Source organism: Urocitellus parryii, chromosome 14 (genome assembly GCF_045843805.1).
Source record: "Urocitellus parryii isolate mUroPar1 chromosome 14, mUroPar1.hap1, whole genome shotgun sequence".
Classification (NCBI taxonomy): domain Eukaryota; kingdom Metazoa; phylum Chordata; class Mammalia; order Rodentia; family Sciuridae; genus Urocitellus; species Urocitellus parryii.
In genome coordinates, this window is record NC_135544.1 from 52,815,903 (window position 1) to 52,836,034 (window position 20,132).

At 51.0% G+C, this 20,132-nt stretch overlaps 1 protein-coding gene across 1 annotated transcript in view; it reads left to right on the plus strand.

Annotated features, from left to right (window-relative positions):
* Gfra2 (GDNF family receptor alpha 2) overlaps positions 1–20,132 on the plus strand; it is an 83,654-nt gene that overhangs the window by 20,747 nt on the left and 42,775 nt on the right. The window contains exon 4 of the mRNA XM_026397503.2: positions 11,079–11,433. Coding sequence (XP_026253288.1) covers positions 11,079–11,433 — 355 coding nt within the window. The remainder of the gene's footprint in view (positions 1–11,078; positions 11,434–20,132) is intronic.

Below are 20,132 nucleotides of genomic sequence, written 5' to 3' on the forward strand. Positions count from 1 at the left end.
AGATGCCCTCTCAAGCTTTAATATGAATGAGAGCAGCCAAGTAGGGGCTGGGGGCTGAAAAAGAAGTAAGAAGTAAACTTCTGTTATTTACAAGCCACCCTATCTGTGGTGTTTTGTCATAGCAGCCTGCAGATACCGAGGCAGTGTCATTGGGGTGGGAGAGACAGTCTAGGGAGACTGAGGCAGGAGAAGTGTAAATGGTCATTTTAAAGCATTAGAGGCTTGAGGGCAGGGATTTGAGATGACACCACTCATCCTGTTTGTGTGTGTTTCCGGGTGACAGTCAGCCGCTCGAAGGGTGGTTAGGCTTCCCCAGGGTTGTTGGAGGTCAGGTGTCTTCCTGGAGGCCAGGAAGTCTGGGCTGGGGGAGGAGGGCGTAAGGACGGGGTATGGGATGGTTGAGGGAGAGCAAGTGCTGGGTCAGTGGGTCAGGGTCTGGGGGAGGCTGAGAAATTGCTGGAGTAGGAGTTCCAGGGAGGGAGCGGGCGGTAAGGAGAGGGATGGTGGTCTGAGGTTGAGACGTTTGGTATGGATGTTATGAAGGCCAAGGACATGACCACCACAGCCCTGAGGAGCCAGGGCTAGGAGGAGATCACCAGAGTGGGAGACAGATGAGCAGGAAGGCCATGGAGGGTGGCAGCAAGGGTAGGGTGAGCCAGGTGTGAGACTGCTCTCCACAGGAATGGTGGGTTGGTGCGGATAGCCCCACAGCGGAGTGGGGCAGTGGACTGGTGGCATGAGCTTCGCATCAAGACAGATGGCACAGAAGTGGGGAGAAGGGACGCTCTCTTACCTTATGGGCTTGGAGGTCGGCTATGCAGGAGCTTATGGTCCTTTCTGTCATTGGTGTGTTAAATGATCAGTTGCTAATTTTGCCAAATGCATCCATTTACTCAACTCCATTTCTTGGAATTATTTAAAAAGTTTTTAGAAATTCATACTGAATGGGTTTCGTGTCTTTGGAAGGTTTTTGCAGATGGACTTTGTGACTGTGTTTTAAGATATATTGAGTTTTTTTTTTCTTTTGATTTTTTTTTTAAATCTAAGTGTCATGAGTTAATATAGACTTCTTAGGAGAAAAGTGTATTTCATAGTCGGTAACAAAATTTTCTCTTCTGATTGTTGTCCCAAATCCTACAAATCACTCACCACAAAATGAAAAATGTCAAGGAAAGATTTAGGTTAGTCACTTCAATTTGATATGCCTCAATTTTGGTTTTTACTTGTTACCAAATACAAAATTAAAACTGACACGCTATTGTGAGGACTGGTGTGAGAATGGTAAAGTCCCTAAATCAGTCCCTCCAACCCCAAAACTATATGTCAAAGAAAGAGGGGATTCAAATATGGCTGAAAATGTCCTTTCAACTGCGAAAGAATGGCGCTTAAGTTTTTAATTGTGAGAACCATAAAATTAAGACTCACCTGCCTTTTTGAAGAATTGGAGAAAGAATTTTAAACATGGTTAAAAGTTGACAAAATATAAAATAATATTCAGAAGCATCAAAATTGATTTTTTTCATTGATTTTCAGTGAGTTTTCCATTCATCAAATTGATTTTTGGTGGTTTGGCTTGCTTCCAAAAATTCAGCTTCCCTTGAAGAATGCTTGGGGTGACTGCGGTGTTGCCATGGGGCTGTTGAGGTGAGGGGAAGTTCAGAGAGAGGGTGGAGATAGAAAGGGCTGGGGTTTGCACTGGGATTTCCAGGGCAGGTTTGAGGAGCATAGAGCCCGGGACACGCAGAGCAGCCGGGGATGGGAGTTTGGCTCCCTCTGGGTCTCTGGACTTACCTGAGAGGACAGGGAGCTGAGGCAGTGGGATTGGTCCTGTATTCTTGGAGAAGCTGAGATACATACCACTTCTGGCTAGTTGCTAAAGGATCCGGCCCACCACCCCCACTAGAGCAGAGACCAGAATTGAGAAGGTGCTGAAGTCCTGTTTAAGGAGGCTTCTGGGATGGACAAGACGAGGTCATGAAGGGAGAGACTTCCAACTCTTTTCTCCTAAGGGCATGGTGTGCGGAAGCTGGAGCACAGGGTCTGGCCCTTTCTAGGAGCAGGGCAGGAATGGAGAGATGGGAGGAAGGATCTTTCTAACCAGGGGACATTTTTTTAAACAAGTTTTTATTGCATATGCACCGTGATGTGGAATCTTTGAGAGACATTGTTAGTTATCTGTTCATGGCCACAGTGAATGACCTGAGAGCTAATTTACAAAGATAAAAGGCTTATTTAGCTCACAGTTTTGGAAATTGAGTGAAAGATCAGGCAGCCCCATTGGTCACCCATCATGGAGGGAGTAGGTATGGGAGCTAACATCTTGAACCTGAACCAGGAGTGGGTGGGCCAGACTCAGGCTTTGGTGACTATTCTCTCTTGAGAACTACCTTCCAAGAGCATAACCCTAATGACCTATGACCTCCCACAAAGCCCCACCTCTTAAGGTTCCCAGACCTCCCAGTAGTGCCACCCTGGGGACCAAGATTTTAGCATATGGGCCTTCTGGGGACACCCATTACACCCAGGCCAAGGCTGGTGTTTTCATCCACATCGACCTGTCCAATCCTTGTGTAGCCCTGTGTGTAGGCGGGTGGGTGTCATGTCCCAGTTTGCAGATGAGACTCAAGAAGTGACATACATAACCTGTGGGCTCTTGCTCTGCCAGTCAGTGGCCCAGCCCCTGATGGTCCTCCATATCCCAAGCCACTGCTGGGACAGAGTCTGCACTCTTAACCAGCAGCCTCAGCTGCAGGGTGATCTGGGCATTTGCTTGCTTGGTTCTGGGCTCTCCCTTCACTGGACTGTAAGCTCTGGACAGGCAGGAGCCTGCTGCTTTTGCTCATCTCTCCATCAGCGTCTGACCCATGGGGGGAGCTCAGTAAGTGCTGCTTGTAAGAGTGCATCCGAGGTTGAAGGTCCCTGAGGGTGAGATGTATCGGGGTGGTGCCTGGGTGGTTGCAACCCCACAGGGAAGGCTGGGCCTGGAGGTCTCTTCGGGCCTCTCCCTCTTCCTGTTCTTCCTGCCTTCCATTCCACTCTGGGGGAGTTGGCTTAGTCTTAGTTTCACTGCCAATACACCCCCAATTATTTGGCTTCAGTTGACCATCATCCTTCTTCCTTTGGGAAACTCTTTGTCTTCAGTTCCATGAAACCAACACCTCTTGATTTTCCTCCAACTCAAGGTCCACTCTTCCTGGTCACTACTAAACATCTGCACCTCAGGGATCTGTCTTGGGTTCTTTTCTCTTCTTTATTTTCACCTCAATCTAGGTGACTTTGTTAAGTGGCTTTAAGGAGCCTCTCATGTCAGTTAGCCGGTCTGGTATCTCTAGCCCAGGTCATCTCCTAACTTTAGCCTGCAGATCCTTGGCCTTGTCACCATCTCACCTGGACACCTTTGGGCCTGGTGCACTTACCAAATTCAGATCAGAACTGTCCATTTGGTCCTGCCCGTCCTTCGGAGGTTTTCCTGTTTCATGAAATGCTATCACCATCCTTTTGGTGCTTAGTGCCCAACCCAGGAATTTTCCTTGAGAGTTCTCTCTCCTTCCACTCAGCATCTAGCCAATCTCATTAGTGTTATCCCTAAGTTACATGCAGAATGGCCTCATTTCTTGCCATCTCTGTGGGGTGACCACCCCACCCAAACCTCCACCTCTGCACCTGCTACTGCAGCAGCCTGTTCCTCATCTTCTCCTTACCCCTCTCCCGACCCCTCCATGGATATTCTGTCTTCTCTATGCTGGCAAATGAGCTCCTGTGGTTGCCTCCTTCATGCTCTCCAAGTGCTTATTATTTTAGAGCAAAACCTAAAGCTCTTACCCTGTCCTGCAAGGTGTTGTGCTGTCCCCTGATGGTGCCTCTGACTTCTTTTCTAACTTTTGCCTTGTTTGGGAAATTTCAGCCATCATAGTTTTTTCTTTTTTTTTTTTTTAAACAGGGAACATGCAAAGCTCATTCCTGTCTCTTATGCACCTGCTCTTCTTTCTGCTGGGAATTTCCTTACATTGGATTTTTGTTGTTGTTGTTACTGGGGATCAAAACCAAGGGTGCTTAACCACTGAGCCACATCCCCAACCCTTTTAAAAATACTTTATTTAGAGACAGATTCTTGCTAAGTTGCTTAGGGCCTTGCTAAGATGCTGAGGCTGGCCTTGAACTTGTGATCCTCCTGCCTCAGCCTTCTGAGGTGCTGGAATTACAGGTGTGTGCCTCTGTGCCAGGCATATTTGACTTTTTTCATGTGTGTGTGTCACTCCTGCCCATCATTGTATCTCCGTTCAACATCACTTCCTCTCTTTGTGCCCTGAATTTCCTTATCCTATTCATTGCACTTATCAACCTTAAATTATTTAATTTATTTGTGTGTTTATTACCAGACTCACACAGGAAGAAAAGCCCCTGAAGAGTAGGGATTCTGTCTTTCTTGTTCACAGCTGAATTTCTAGGGCCTGGCATATCGTCATGGAAATATGTGGTGACTGACAGCTGCTGGACCAACTGCTAACTGCAGGGCCATGGCTGTTTGTGGTGTGGTCAGGAGCCTCTGTGTGTGTGTATGTGTGTGTGCGTGTGCACACGCGCGCGCACGTGCGCACACACACACACACACACACACACATACAGTGGTGTCTGCACAGGAGCAGGTAGATTCCTTTGAGTCTGCCGTGGTTGACGTGTCGGACAGGGGTGCTCTCCCAGGCCCTCCACTCCTCAGCATCTCACCCTGGTGTGTCAGATGGGTAGGCAGGAGAGTCACCAAATGTGAAAGATCATATGATCAAAACCCATCAATTTTCATGAGAAGAAATGAGACCCAGACCTTGAGAGGGGTAGGGGTTTCCCTGGAGTCTTGAATAACCAGGAGAGGTGGATACAGGGTTAGGACCCAGGTTCTCTGACCCCCACTTGAGTAGCAGAGCCATACAGCCTGGCCCAAGGATTCAGGAAGGGCTTAGGGGCAGACATGGCAGAGCTGCAAATAGGGTCTAGGAGCAGGGGACCAGCTGGCAGTTTCCTGGAAGGGCAAGAAGGGACGGTGAGACATACGGGTCCCCCATTGGCTTGGGAGTATTATAGAACAGTGACCCTCTTGCTCTCATTCCTGCAGGGAGAGGCCCCTTTGTGGCTGGAAAGTCTATCTGGATGAGTTGGGAACAGAGAGATGGGCAGGGGGAATGAAAATCCCACAGAGAACATGCTAGATGACAGCAGAGGGTCACAGGCCACCTTCTGTTGGGGGTGGGTCTGGTAAACTGTGTGCTGGGTGAGTGGGTGGGTATGTCCACAAATGGGCCACGGGCGGCTCAGCCTCACCTCTAGGTGCTGGTTCTTATGCTTTGGAAGGTGGCTTCCAAATAACGGGGAGCTTGTGAAATCCCGTGCCTGGGTGCCAGCCACAAAGTGCCTGATGCGGCAGGTCCTGCTTAGGGCCAGTGAGTCACAGGGGCACCAGAGTTTGAGCTCCTCTCTCTAGGTGAGCCATTCTCTTTGAGCACACACAGTGGCTGCTGGGAGTGTGAGATGCGTGTGGAAAAAAACATTTTTAATTTCAAGAGCAGTGCCTTTTAATGTGCTAGAAGAATCCAGAGCAAATGGTGATGTTATCATTTAGGGTAAATCTAAAATTTAACAAGCGAGTCAGGGAAATTTTTAAAAATTCATTTAAGAATTCAGGGATTTAAAGAAAATCAATTCAATATTCACACAGGTGGTACTGTTAACAGGGCCCAAATTGTATTGGTGATACTGGGTAACTGAGGTTTGATCAGCCCGGCTTTATACATGTCCAACAACTCTTTAGAGAATATCAATCTGAAGGATGTTCACAGGTCCACTGGCCTGGATGCCCCACTGTCTGGGGACAGCCCAGTGCTGCTGATGAGCCATTGGCTCAGAGCAGTACCCCCAGGGAGAAGAGATGAGATGGACTTGGCCAGCCAGGGTGTGGGCAGGGATGTGGGCAGGGGTGCCAGGAGGCTGACGGGGAAGCCTCTCTTGTGAAGTCCCTCCTGCCCCTCTGCAAGTGGTTGTGGTCCCCTTGCCTGGCTTTCACAGAGGGATGAGAAAAGAAGGGGATAAAGAAGCTAGGACATGTCCCAGGAGCTGAGGCTGGCAGGATGAATGTGCTGAGGTTTGGAAAGTGCCAAGGGCTATTAAATCCCATGTCCCCTCTCTTGGGCAGCTGTTGCCATTTAGTACTTGGCCCATCTCTGTTCTTCTCTGCAGCCTGGGCGACCCACCAGGGCCAAGTGGCACATGTGCCGGGGACAGGCTGTCCTAGGTCAGCCAGGCCTGGCGTGTATTTCCAGCTCCCAAGTCCCTCAGTTCTCTGCAGTGGGAAGGGGTGGGGAACGAGAGAGGCCTAAGGTTCTGGCATCCTCATCCCTGCCCTCAGCACCTTTTGGCTTCAGGCTGGGCCTGAAGCGGCTGGCTGAGGAGCAGCAGGGGTCCTGGAGGGCGAGCTGGCTTGGGATCTCGCACTCCTTTCTGCCCAGTGAGGGCCAGGAGCCTTCGGGTGGGTGGAAAGGCAGTGGGTGGGCTGGGGGGGAGGCTGTGCTGTGGACGAGCTCTCCACGGTGTGCGTGCATCTGTGCGTGCTGAGCCCTGTCCTGACTGACAGGCTCCTGGAGAAGCTGGATGGGCATCTTGCTTGGAGAGAAGCTGGCGGAGGTGGGGTCTTTCTCCATGGTGCAGCACGGCCCCATCCTGGGGTTCTTACCTGCAGGAGCAGAGGGCCATCTTTCCTGGTAGCTGTTGGTGTTGCCACATTTCTTTCTTTCTTTCTTTTTTTTTCTAGGAAATTTACCAAGTTCGGGCCCAGGGGTTTAAATTTCCCACCCCCCTAGCAAATGCTTTCACTATTCAGGCTCCAAATGGAAGCCACTGAGGCTATAATTACACTGGCATTAGCTCAGGAACATGCTGAGAGGAGCGGGAACAGAGCACCTGGGGAGCCCAGAAGCAGCCACAGGCCTAAATTAGCTGCTGTTCTGCTTGCGGTTGTCGCCTGATCCTCTGCGGAGTCCCTCCTTGTCTTTCCTCCACCTCGGCCCCAGGCCTCTGTGCTCTTCCCTCCCCACCGCCAGCCGGCATGTGACAGGTGCATGGAGCCACTGGTCTGGGAGAACCCTGCACAGAGGGCTTGGTGTTGACAGGCGTCCTTGGATCCTTACCTGGCCACGCGGAATGGTTTGATGGCAGCTCAGGGTCTTGCTGGGGAGGCCAAATGCCCCAGTGTGGCCATGAGTCTCTCGCCCGGCTCTCCAGCATTGCCTCTTGTCGTTTCCCTCTGGGCTTCCGTTGCCAGGCATAATGAATGCTTTCTGCTCCTCCCAGCCTCTGCCCCTGGGTCCCCTCTGCCAGGGCCCTTCCTGCTCTCTGACTCTTTCTGAGCAGAAGCATTGCTCTGTCCACCACTCCCAGCTCCAGGTGGGTGCTTTCTGCTCTGTACCTCGACTTCTTCAACGCACAGCTTAGCATTAGTATTGGCTCCAACTGCTCCTCTGTCCCCAGCTGGATTTCATGCAGGGTTTCAGGCCCCCTGGCTGTGGACGTGTCTAGCACATAGTAAGTCTTCAATAAAGATATATGATTTTAGAATTAAGAAAACAATCATTGACTCCTTTTTGGTCTGAATTTCCCTCAACTCTTTTTTGGAGTGTTTTTGGTTCTCAGCAAAATTGAGAGCAGGTAAAGAGAGTTCCCATTTGCTTCCTGCCCCTAAATGCACACAGCCTTTCCATGATCCACATCCCCAGGGTGTCTGTTAGAGCTGATGACCCTATGGCCCCACGCCATTACCACCAGCAGCCCATAGCTGACATTGGGTTCACGCTTGGTGGTGTCTGTCCCATGGCTTTGGACAAATGCACAATGACATGTACCCACCATTACAGTGTTGTTTTATTGCCTTAAAAATGCTCTGTGCTGCCCGGCTGGGGCAGGAGGATTGCAGGTTCAAAGCCAGCCTCAGCAACCTAGCAAGGCCCTAAGCAACTCAGCGAGACCTTGTCTCTAAATAAAATATAAAAAAGGGCTCGGGATATGGCCCAGTGGGCAAGCACCCCAGAGTTCAATCCTTGATGCCAAAAAACCTACCAAAAACAAAAAACAAAAAAGCCTGTGTTCTTCACATGTTCATCATCTTCTTTCCCCTGAGTCCTAATGACCACTTTTTTTTCCTGACTCTGGTGTGTTCCCTTTTCCAAAATGTCATATAGTTGGAATCACGTGTTTGGCTTATTGCCTGTGAGCCGCCTCCATGTCTTTTCATGGCTTGGTAGCTCATTTCCTTTTATCACTGAATACTATTCTATTGTCTGGATGCACCACTGCCCCCTTTATTTTTCCAACAAGGTGGAGGGACTTTTCCTTTCCTGTCTTTGTGGGGCTGCTGGCCAGCCAGGTGTTGGGGAGAGTGACTCAGTCTCCTTCTATCAGTCATCCCCCAGCCTTCATTCTGAGCCGCTTCTGGCTCCACATTGATACTTGATCACACATGGTCTTGTAGTGACCGCTGTTGCCTGCTCCGGGTCAATTTTGCTTCCTTAATGCTACTGGTAACTTTTTTTTTTTTTTTGAGGAACTTGCTATAAAGTAGACATTGTTCTAAGTACATTTATCCTTTTGCTGATTGAATACTTGATCAGTACCCCTGTGTCGGACACATGGTGTACGAGCACAGCATGCCCACCCAGCTCCTGCCTTCATGGAGCTTGCATTTGATTCAAACAAGCAAATGAGTGAGTACGTACTGTGGCAGGTGGTGCTGAGTGCCATGGGAAGATAGATCCGAGTGGGAGAGAATGCAGCGTGGGGTGGTTTTCACGTGCAGTGTGGTCAAGGAAGACTCCCCGATGAGGTAACATTTGAGCAGACACCTGAGCCAAATGAGGGAAATTGCTGTGTGGTCACAGGGAGGAGGGAAGAACCTTCCAGATCTGGGGAACAGCAAGTGCAAAGGCCCTGAGGCCAGGACACAGTGACATGTTTCAGGAAGATCACAGAAGCCAGTGTTGGAACAGAGTGAGCTGGGTGAAGGGAGTAGGAGGCCAGGTTCCATAAAGCAGTGCAGGTAAAGAGATCTAATATGCATTGCTGACAAGGAATTCTCAGTGTTCAGTACCAGGTTAAAAAGTGAAGGGAGATGGGCAAGATTAACTTTAATACTACGTTTGTCTAACATATCTCCAAAACATATATCCCTCCAATGTGTAATCAAAAGTAAAAAACAAAAAAAGGACTGGAATTGTGGCTCAGCGGTAGGGCGCTTGCCTAGCACGGGCAAGACCGAGGTTCGATTCTCAGCACCATATAAAAAAACGATTCATTCTCTCTCTCTCTCTCTCTCTCTCTCTCAAAAAAAAATAGTGAGATACTTTTTTTCCTTATTAATTTTTCATAATTTCGTATTTTGAAATCTTGTGTACACATTCAAAATGTACCAGCTACATTTCAAGTTCAGTGCCCTCTGTGGCTTGTGCTTGTGGACAGCACAAGTATGGAATCTCACAGGCCACGCTGAGGTCTGGAATGAGATGGGGAAGCCAAGGGAGGCTCGGAGCCCCAGGAATAATACCTGTCTGCTGTAGGTTCCGGAAGGTTGTCATTCCAGCTGCTGTGATGAGAGAAGGCTGTTCTGGGTGGGGCAGAGGGCAGAGGGGGGACCTGCAGGAGGCTTTTGCAGGCACAGAGTGATGGCAGCTTGGACTGTGGTCGCAGTAGTGGTGGGTTAAGGGGAGGACGCTGGACACTTGCAGGCTGGGCCTCTGGGTTTTCTGGTGTGTGTGAATAAGAGTCCAGGGCGAGTCAAGAGCGTTGGCCCTGGCTACTGGAGGGTGCAGCTGTTCCCAGCAGGATGAAGGAGACAGTCAGGGTGGGGGTAGCCTTGGGGGGTATGGGCTTGAGGTGTGGGTGTTGGGCTTTCAGGCAGAGTTGTCGGGAGGAGTTGGACGGGTGAGCCTGGGCCACACAGCACTCAGTAGGAAAGACCAAGTAGCTGACTCTAGACTGTCTGCTGCAAATGCTCGGCCTCCTTTGGCCATTGCTGGACCATACATGGGTGCCAATCTGCAGCCCTAAGCCAGCGGTCCTTCCTGGTGAAGGTGGTGATGGGGTTCCCTCTCTGTCTTGCTGCCCGTGTGCTGGGTGACCTGATGGCCCCTTGCCCATCAGGGCTTCAGTTTCTTTGTCTGTAAGATAAAGAGGTTGGGATGGAGGATCTGTGCCCTGGCTCTCGGGAGGGCATGTGCTGTCTGAGTCCCACCCTCTCCGTCTGCCTGTCCACAGGCCAGATGGGAGGTGGTCTGTAGGTGGCAACTGGTTGGCGGGAAAGGGTCTGGTGGTCCTGAGCCATGAGCCTCCTCGGAACAACTGAGCCTTGTAAGGAGGGGCAGGACCGCAGAGGCAGCATAGCGATTCCTAAAAATACTGCTTTGTGCCAAGACATTTGGTCAGTGGCACAAAACTCAGAGGTCATTACACTGAGGTGGAGTCCAGCACACCTGCCCCGTGGCTGGTGGTGCACGAGCTCCTCACATCTGCAGGACTCCCAGCTCAGGGCTTCCTTTTTAGGTGGCAGTAGCAGCCACATTTCCCTGGAAAAAAGGGGGCATTTGAATGTCTAGGGGCAATTTCTGTGGTCACAGTTGGTGGGGGTTGGGAGGCTGCTTGTGCCCTGGCTGCTGAAGACCCTTAACCAGCACTGTGCCCCTCTAAGAGCCAGTGGTGCCCTTTCCCTGAGGCACTGCCCAGGTGTGCTGCCGAGGGCGGTCAGGGTCCCCTTAGTTGTGTGACCTTGAGCCACTCACCCTGATTCCTGCGTTGGTGAACATGGCCATGCACACTTCATTTTGCTTGCCTTTTACGCTCGAGATGGGACTTTGGACTAAGTCATCCTAATAGCTGCCCAGCACACCCTGTGCCCAGCACTGTCCTGAGTTATTTCTGGATGTGATATTAACGCCTTCAGTTCTCACCACGACCTCAGGAGGTTTCACAGGAAACTGAGGCAGAGGGGGCTTGGGAAGCCATGCTGATCTCGGGGCCTCTGACCTGTGCTGTGCTTTCCCCTCCAGGGACCGGGGCAGACCCGGTGGTCAGCGCCAAGAGCAACCATTGCCTGGACGCTGCCAAGGCCTGCAACCTGAACGACAACTGCAAGAAGCTGCGCTCCTCCTACATCTCCATCTGCAACCGCGAGATCTCACCCACGGAGCGCTGCAACCGCCGCAAGTGCCACAAGGCCCTGCGCCAGTTCTTCGACCGGGTGCCCAGCGAGTACACCTACCGCATGCTCTTCTGCTCCTGCCAAGACCAGGCGTGTGCCGAGCGCCGCCGGCAAACCATCCTGCCCAGCTGCTCCTACGAGGACAAGGAGAAGCCCAACTGCCTGGACCTCCGCAGCCTGTGCCGGACGGACCATCTGTGCCGGTAGGAGCGCTCAGCGCCTCTGGGGCGCTGGCTTGAGGGTGCTGTGTCGCCGCCCGGTTTTTCCCCTTCTCTGCATTCCTTGGGGTCCCCTGACAGGGCCTGAGGTTAAAGCCCATGTGGACACGTGCAGAACACGTTGCCATGCATTCTTTCCCTTCCCTCATTTCTCTGTTCATCCACAGATTCATTCATCATCCGTCATCCACTCCCCCGTTCACTCATTGGTTCATTCATTCAACATGGGTTTCTGTTTTTGGTATCAGGGATTGAACTCAGGGGCACTCAACCACTGAGCCCTATTTTGTATTTCATTTAGAGACAGGGTCTCACTGAGTTGCTTAGCACCCTGCTTTTGCTGAGGCTGGCTTTGAACTCTGGATCCTCCTGCCTCAGCCTCCTGAGCTGCAGGGATGACAGGCGTGTGCCACCATGCCCGGCTTCAACACGGGTTTCTTGTTTGCCTACTCTGAGCTCAGCCTCAGAGGAAGCCAAGATGAACCACCCAGGAGCTAATGATTTAAAATCCTAGAATCCTAGAGTCTTGGAAGGAAGGACCTTCAGAGAATTTAGTTCTGCTTCTAAAGGAAGCCCCACCTAATGGCCCAGCAGAGGAGGGTGCTCTTGTGGACCCAAGAGGCCACTCCTGGTGGACTGCAATCTGAGCTGGGCTAATGCTGGGTGAGAAATGAGTTCTGAAGTCTAATAATGCTGGGTTCAAATTCTGACGGCACCACCTCCTAGCTGCGTGACTTTGAGCCAGTTTTAAGGATTTCCTCAGCTTCCGTCCATTTACCTGTGAAACAGGAATAAAAATACCCACATCTGACATGATCATTGGATTACATGTGTCCAAAGCTTAACACAGAGCCTGGCACGTAGTACATGCTTAATAAGTGTGGCTTAATTATTAGGAAGTGCTTTTTTTTTTTTTTTTTTTTTTTTTTTTTTTTAAAGAGAGAGTGAGAGAGGAGAGAGAGAGAGAGAAAGAATTTTTAATATTTATTTTTTAGTTCTCGGCGGACACAACATCTTTGTTGGTATGTGGTGCTGAGGATCGAACCCGGGTCGCACGCATACCAGGCGAGCGCGCTACCGCTTGAGCCACATCCCCAGCCCAGGAAGTGCTTTTTTTGTTGTTGTTATAGTGACTTGAAATTTGCCTCTTGGCAATTCTTATGTTTTTCTTGTTTGTTATGAAGTGTTTCTCCAGCCCCCTGTTGTGGACAAAATGATTCTAAGGCCTGGGCATACAGAGGTGAACACAGTGCTCTCCAAGGAGTGGGGAAGCTCAAGGAGAGAAGTGGTCCTAGTTCATAGGGATGAGGCTGGGGTCTTCTAGAGGCAGGAGCACAAGAGAGGGGCACTGGCCTTAAATTGAGGCTTGGGAAATGAGATGGAGAAAAGATGTCTAGGGGCGAGTCAGTCAGAAAGGGCTGGAGACAGGGAGTGGCTTGTGGGGACCGGAGGGGTGGGTGCTTGTGGAGTGGGCCATACCCGGGAGGCTGTTGGATTGGCAGGGATTGCGATAGTTGCAGGTGTTTAGAGATTGTTGGCTGTGTTCTGGACACTGTTGTAAAGGCTTCGTGTCTCATTTAATCTTGCATCAAGGCTGTGAGGTCAGCATTGCTATCATCTTTATCTGTCAGGTGAGAAAACAGAGAAAGTGTCTTCCCAAGGTCCCAAAGCGCACATTTCAGAGCTGGCATCCCTGTGGTACTGCTTTCTTGCCCCTGTGGCATACTGTCCTGGACTCGGGCAGTGACCATGGGAGTGGACAAAAGTCAAGTGTTTCAGAGGAGGGTGGCAGGTAGACTTGAAAGAACTGGGTGACTGAATGATAGTCCCCTGGAGGCAAGATCCAGTTCTGCTCTGTTTACTCTCCACCTCCTCCTGCACCTGGACCCTGGTGCCTGGTGAGCCCTCCATTCACATTACTTGAGGGGATCAGTGGGTGGCCTCTGCAGGGTTTCCTGGGTGAATAACTATGGAGTGATGGAGCCTTTCATGGCGTTAGACTCCTAGCATTAGAGGACCCTGTGGACTGTTGACATTCCCACAGCAACATCTGGGGGACTCGTGGGTCTGGAACTCAGTCCTAAGGCTGGAGGAGGGATGGCTGAGGAGTAGGATCTCGGGCAGCTTGTTGGTGATGGGAGCTGCAGCAGGGGGTGGTGTAGGCGGGTTGGTGGAACACTCTAGGGGTCCAGGCTGGACATGCCTGCAGGTTTGGGGATTTTCAGTGCTCAGGTGAGGAATGCAGCTGTTGGTGTGGGCGGCCAGGGCAGAGACTTACTGGAAACACTAGTGCTTGCGTAAGAGAGGGGTAGAGGAGATGCAGCATGAGCCGGGAGGCCAGGGAGGGTGGAGGACAACCAGAAACCAAAGAGAAGGGGACTTCAGAGGGAGGGAGTGGCCAAGCCTCTGTGTCTTGAAGACTACGCTTATGTGTGTGTATGTGTGTGTGTGTGTGTGTGTGTGTGTGTGTATGTGTGTGTGTGTGTGTGTGTGTAGTGAAAGCCAGGTTTCTGTGGCTGAGGCGTGGCAGAGAGGCAGAAGTGTAGGTATTTGGTGCAAACTACCTTCTTCAGAAGGAAGCAGGGCTGGGGCCGGGGCCTGGAGATGGACTGGGGGCAGGCACTGCTGCTTTCCAATCTGTGGGAGCTGGACTGTGTGCGCACTAAAGGGGAAAATGCCACTTTGGCTGAGAAACAAGCTCTGTTGGGGTTCCAAGATGGAGCAGGGGTTAGCTACAGGCTCAGGAAAGCCCTGGAGAGATGATGGGCTTTTCTGCTTAATTAAAACGCTGCACCTTATATGCAGACTGATGGAGGTGATTTGAAATATACCTGTGCCTACAACCCAGGAGGGTTAGCAGAAATGGAGGCCCTCAAAGGCAGGAGCTAGCAAGGGCCTCCACTGGTGGAGTGCTGGTCTGAGGCTTTGAGCTTCATGGTCCCTGGATTGAGGGGAAGCCGGATGGGCCACATGAGTCCTGCGACATGATGTAGTGGGTGCACTGATTCTTACATCCGGTCTCTTCCTGTCCCTGGGCTAAATGCGGGAGTAAGCTTTCCAGGCTGTGTCATACACAGCGATGCACGGTGACAGAGCATGTGGGAACCAGGCTTGAAGGGGCTGGTAAGGACCAGCGTGACCCCAGCTCAGGATCCCTTGCCAGAGGGCAGGCCAGGGGAGCCCAGGAAGCCAGGAGCTGCAGGGACCCTATGACGGGAGCCCAAGGTTCAGCCACTGGGATGTCTGAACAAGGAGTCTCAGGCAGAGAGCAGGACCTTGGCACTTGCTGATTGTCACATTTTGAGGAAAGGTGGACGATGGACTGTGCAGTTCCTGTGGGGTCTGTGCCCTTTGTGGGCTGGGGGGAATTTGGAGCAGGGAGAATCTGGTGGCTTGGTCTGCGTCTGTTTAAACAACAAAAAGTTTTTTTTTTTTTAAATATTTATTTTTTAGTTGTAGTTGGACACATACCTTTATTTTATTTATTTATTTTTATGTGGTGCCGTGGATCGAACCCAGGGCCTCACGTGCGCTAGGCGAGCGCTCTACTGATGTGTCCCAACCCCAGCCCCTAAAAGGGTTTTTTTGTTTGTTTTTCCAGAGATGGGGAAGCTGGGAACAGGAGAATCGGGTGATAAGTGTCACATCATGGAACCAGAACGGGTGTTTAAACATGGCTACGCGTTGGGAGGGTTGCTGCTGAGGACTCCCAGGAGCGGTGTGTGGACAGGTTCTGAGGGCTGAGCCAGGCACTTGTGTAGGCATGTGGATTTCAACAGCAGCACCCCAGGGCTCATGGACAGTGTTGTACCTACACTGTTGTTTCAGGGACTCAGCTCGCTGAAGTAGGAAATTCGGGTTGCCTAGGTGTGGTGGGCTCCTGTCTTGAACCAGGGCATTCCTCCAACCCACATCTGCCCAACTCCCACCCACTGTGGTGCCCACACACATGCAGATTGAAAGTTCCCGCCCAGAGGAGGGAGGGGAAGAATGAGGACGGACCCACGAGTCTGGCAGGGACTGGGGGATGTGGTACCCAGCAAAGTGCCCTCTAGAGGACTTTACTCATGGCTCAGAGCTGGGAGACTTATGTTAGGGAGAACCAGAGATGAGATGCAGAGATGACAGGCAGAGGGTGGATGGAGGTGACAGGCAGAAACCTGCCTCTTTTTCTTACTGTGCCTGTGGCCTCCTCAGTGGCCCTGAATGGACCATTTCACTCCTGTGCCCACAGTTTTGTCACTGATCAGACAAGGATGCTTAACCAAGGCATCTCTGAGGACCCTCTGTGGTCTTGCAGTCTGCGGCTTTGATTCTGTCCACGTGGATTTCCAGGCTGCCTGCTTTGATTCTGTCCGCGTGGCTTTCCTGTGCCTGTCCCCGCCACTTGGGGTCATGCTCCTGGAGACATGAGCTTGGCTTAAGAGGAAATTCCAAACCCTCCCCAGGGTACGTGGTGTGGAAGGGTGGGTTTGAAAGGCCCTTTTTACCAGTGTTTTCCCAGGAGTGGGCCTGGGAGGAGATGCGACATCTTTCCAGCTTTTGCAGGCCTGACCTGTTGACCCTTGCCGCGCTCACCCCAGCAACCATGGAGATGACCAGATGGCACCGGGAGGTTCCAGGTGGCTGGAGAGGAGCCTCTGCAGGGTGGGAAGTGGGCTTGGCTCTGCCTTGTGCATGGGAAGGGATGCTGTTCTTTTCCTTCCTTGCTGGACTTGGCCTCCTTCACATTTCTGCCCTCCAGGTGGGCTCCGCGGCTAGAAATCTTGGGAAAGCACAATGTTGGGCACTTGGAGCAGGAACTAGAGACCCCTCCAGTTGTTGGAAAATTTAATGAGCAAAGCTGGCTTGATGGGGTCCAGGAAAGCCTCTTTGGGACTGAGAGTCCTGAAATGAGGCCCTATCTTTAGGCATCTCCCAGAATATTTCCCATGCTGAAGGGAGCTGTGGTTCTGGTCCTGACATAGCCAGGCCTGCCTGGCCCCTCTGGCCATTCCTTCTGCTTAGGGAGTTGACCCAGTTATGGCCAAGCTTCTCATGGAACAAGTCCTGGCCCAGGAGTCTTGGGGCAGCTCTGCCAAAGCCTACTTGGCACCTCATTAAAGCCAGTCCACTGATGTGCTGTGAGGCGCACCTTGTGGCAGCCCTGTATGATGTCACCTGTGTGATGTGCTACAGACTCTGCTGTGCTGTCTTATTAAATGTCACTACTGATAAAGTGTTGGAGGTTTTCCTTGATCTGGGTTTGAAGAAACCTTGTTTAAACAAGGATATCTGTTCGCTAGGCCTTGGGGTTATTGGAAGCACTTCTGAATTCTCCCACGTCCTTTGGAGCAGGGTCAGAGGCGCCTTTGGGAGGGGTGCTTGCTGCTCCACCCCCAGTTCCAGCTGGCTTAGCAGTAGCATGCCAGGAGCCCCAGCTCTGCCTTGTGCTTTGCCCAGTTCACACCACACCCTCTGAGCCCTGGGCTGTAGACTTCAGTTAACCAGAGATCTAGGAAGACAGGATAGGCATTTCCTTCAAGACGTTCGGATATGGAGCCAGGAAAGCCCTGGAACTTGTTGGAATGAATCTGTGGAGTTTGGCTGGATTCTGTTTGGTTCCTCAGTGGGCCATGATCTGCAATTTTTTTTTTTTTAAAGCACGACCTTTCAATTTCTATTCTCTCAGCTGTGCTCTTTGCAAAGATGTTCTTAGAGAGTGGTATGTGTATGTGTGTGTGAGAGAGAGAGAGGAGAGAGAAGTGGTGGCCATGAGGAGGAGGATTCTGTTGCCCTGTAAACTGTGTCCCTTATAGGCCACATTTGGAAACAGCCCTCTTCAATGTCCTGTTCTTCTTCATCTGCCAGGAGGATATAAATATCTCCTTGCTGGCCCTGTGCCATCTGTGGGGCTGTAATTTAACCTCTGGGTTCTGGGGATGTGTATAAATAGACTCCAGCCTGGAGTTACCCCAGCAGTCCAGCCCCTTTGTGTAGTGATGCTGTCCTTGTCTGCAAGGATCATTGGGATGCAGAGGGAGTTGGCCCCTCCCTGGGGGCTGTCTTGGGGTGTAGAGAAGTACCTCCAGCCAGCTCTCCTCTTGCCTGGTAGGGGATGAACAAGTCTGGGATTTGATTCTTGGCTCCTTGGGACTGTCACTCAGCTTCTTTTTGACTCTGTAGGATTTGTTGGCTCGGGTTTGTAGCAGATCATTTCTAACTGGCTTTAAGTCATCGTTTACATACGGGTGGGTGACTTAGAAGCGTCCAGACGTTCATCTCTTTTAAGGGAGAATTCTTGAATACCTTGAAATTGTACACTGAGTTTTGGGTATATCTTTTAGAGAGAAACTTGTTGCATCCATGAGCTTCTCCAAGGATTCCTTGGTCTCCTAAAGTTGGAGAACCTCTGCTTTCTCTGAAAGATGGACTTGGACGGGATCCCTAGAGAATGATGTGGAATCTGCCTCCTGGCTCTGTAAGCAAAGAGGACTGTGATTGATTAGTGCTGCCTGCCCCAGGCACCCGGAAAGGCAGGATGGATCCTCAGTAGGGTCCTGTCTGTCATTCCTGGGTGCAGTGGGTTGCCTAGAGTGGGAGACTGTGGGTCTCATGATGATTCCTCTTAATCTCTCGGTGGTTTTCTGGTCCCTGGCATTGGGTCTGGCATTGTGTTAGGGTTGAAGAGTTAATGGAGAAGGATCTGGAGGTCCTTGTCCTCCTGGGTGTTAGAGTCTAGTGATAGGACACTGTGTTTATTACCTCTGTGGTGCAAGAAGAGCTACATTATAGTTAGAGAGCATGTTTGCTTAGCTTCTCTTAAAATCCTACTTCTACTCTGCTACCTCCTAGGTCCACGGTGGTGGCCTTGGAGGGCATTCCTTTCTTGGGGGCAATGAGCCTGAAGCAGATAAGTCTCTGAGAAGCCTTGGTGGCCTCTGCTCAAGGCCAACCTCAGAGCAGAGCTGTTCCCTGGAGCTGCCATGCTGACCAAGGGCTCTCCCCGGGGAGCTCTGCCCGTGCAGGCTCCTCAGCCCTGTTGGAGATGAGAACTGCCTTCCCCGTGCACCCTGCGCTGGCCCCTGTTGCTGCTCTCACCTTACACTCTGGGCCAAGGGCATCCAAATGGCTCTTCCTGGAAGTTCTGTGCATGTTGAGACAAGGCTGGCGGGTGGAATATTACTTTCCTGAAGGCTCTGGGGAAATAAGCTCAGAAGGAAGCCCCAACCTAGATACCTACTTTGCAAGAGAGAGCTTGCGTCTTGCTGCGCCTTGCCTGCTCTCCAGGCATTGCCCTTGCAAATGAGCCACAGCCCTTCCTAGTGAGGTGGGGCTGTGGTTAAGGACCCATCTTGTCCTTAGGGGATGGATAAGAGTGATCCCTTCAGTGAGATGCCATTTATTCAGAGTGTGGGGATTAGAGCCCACACAGTCTGTTCCCCTAGCAGCCTTCACCTGTGGCTGGCCTGTGTGTTTGCTCAGTCACCCATCATGGGGGCCCCACAGTCATGATCTCATCTAATCCTAGTCACCTCCCAAAGGCTCCATCTCCCGATACCGTCACACTGGGGATTAAGATTTCAACATTCTGTCCATAGAACTTGCACTTGCCCTTTATCAAGTCTGCCCCTGAACCTGTCTCCTGGAGACTCTTCACACAGATGCTTGCTAGAGCTTGTTTGTGTAAGGCACGTAATATTTTTCTACCTGATTAGGTTTCTGCTTTTTATTCTTATATTATACTGGGTCTTTTTGTTTACTTAACAGTTTTTTACTGTGTGTGCATTCCTTGCCAGGTACTATGTTAAACATTAGTTGAATCTCAGAGACACAGTGGAGCTGGTCCTTACTCCCTCGGAGCTCACAATCTGATGAAGGACATAGACGGTAGACTAATCAGCAGATAAGTTTATCCAGGTTGAGCATCTCTGATCTGAAAGTCTGACACATGCAGATGCTCCAAAATCAGAAACTTTTTGAGTAGTAACAATAACGCAAATGGAAAATTCTACACCTGACCTCATGTAATGAGTCACGGTCAAAATTAAGGTGCACCAGAAGTATTGCATAAAATTATCTCCTAGAGATGGGTTTAAAGTGTATATGAATAACATCAGTGAATTTTGTGTTTAGACTTGGGCCACATCCCCAGGATACCTCATTATGTACATGTAAATATTCCCAAATCGGAAAAAAAAATCCCAAATTAGAAGCTCTTCTGGTCTCAAGAATTTTAGATAAAGGACACTCGATCTTAATTAAAAGGGCTGAAATGAGCAGGCTATAGAAATCAAGAATAATAGCGGGGCATGGATTTGCACAAGAATCAGGAAAAGTTCATCTGAGGAGGTGGCATTTGCACTGAGACCTGAAGACGGAGGAGCCTGTGTGAGCCAGATGGGAGAGGGGACGTTTCACCAGAGGGTCCAGCATGGGCATGTGCGGCCAGAGGGAAAGGCTTGGCGTTGCTGAAAGGAGGCGAGCGGCTGGAGCAGAGGCAGTCAGGAGCAGAGGCACAGGACACGGCAGGCAGGGCCGGATCCCACAGGGCCTGTGTGCCTGGCGAGGGTTTGGACTGCCTCTGAGCATGGTGGAACTGAGCAGTGATGTTATTAAGCCCCATAGGGAGAGATGACGTCCTCTACTGTGTGAGGGTGGAGGGCAGGGGCCAGAGCAATGGCACCAGATGAGGGAGGTTATCG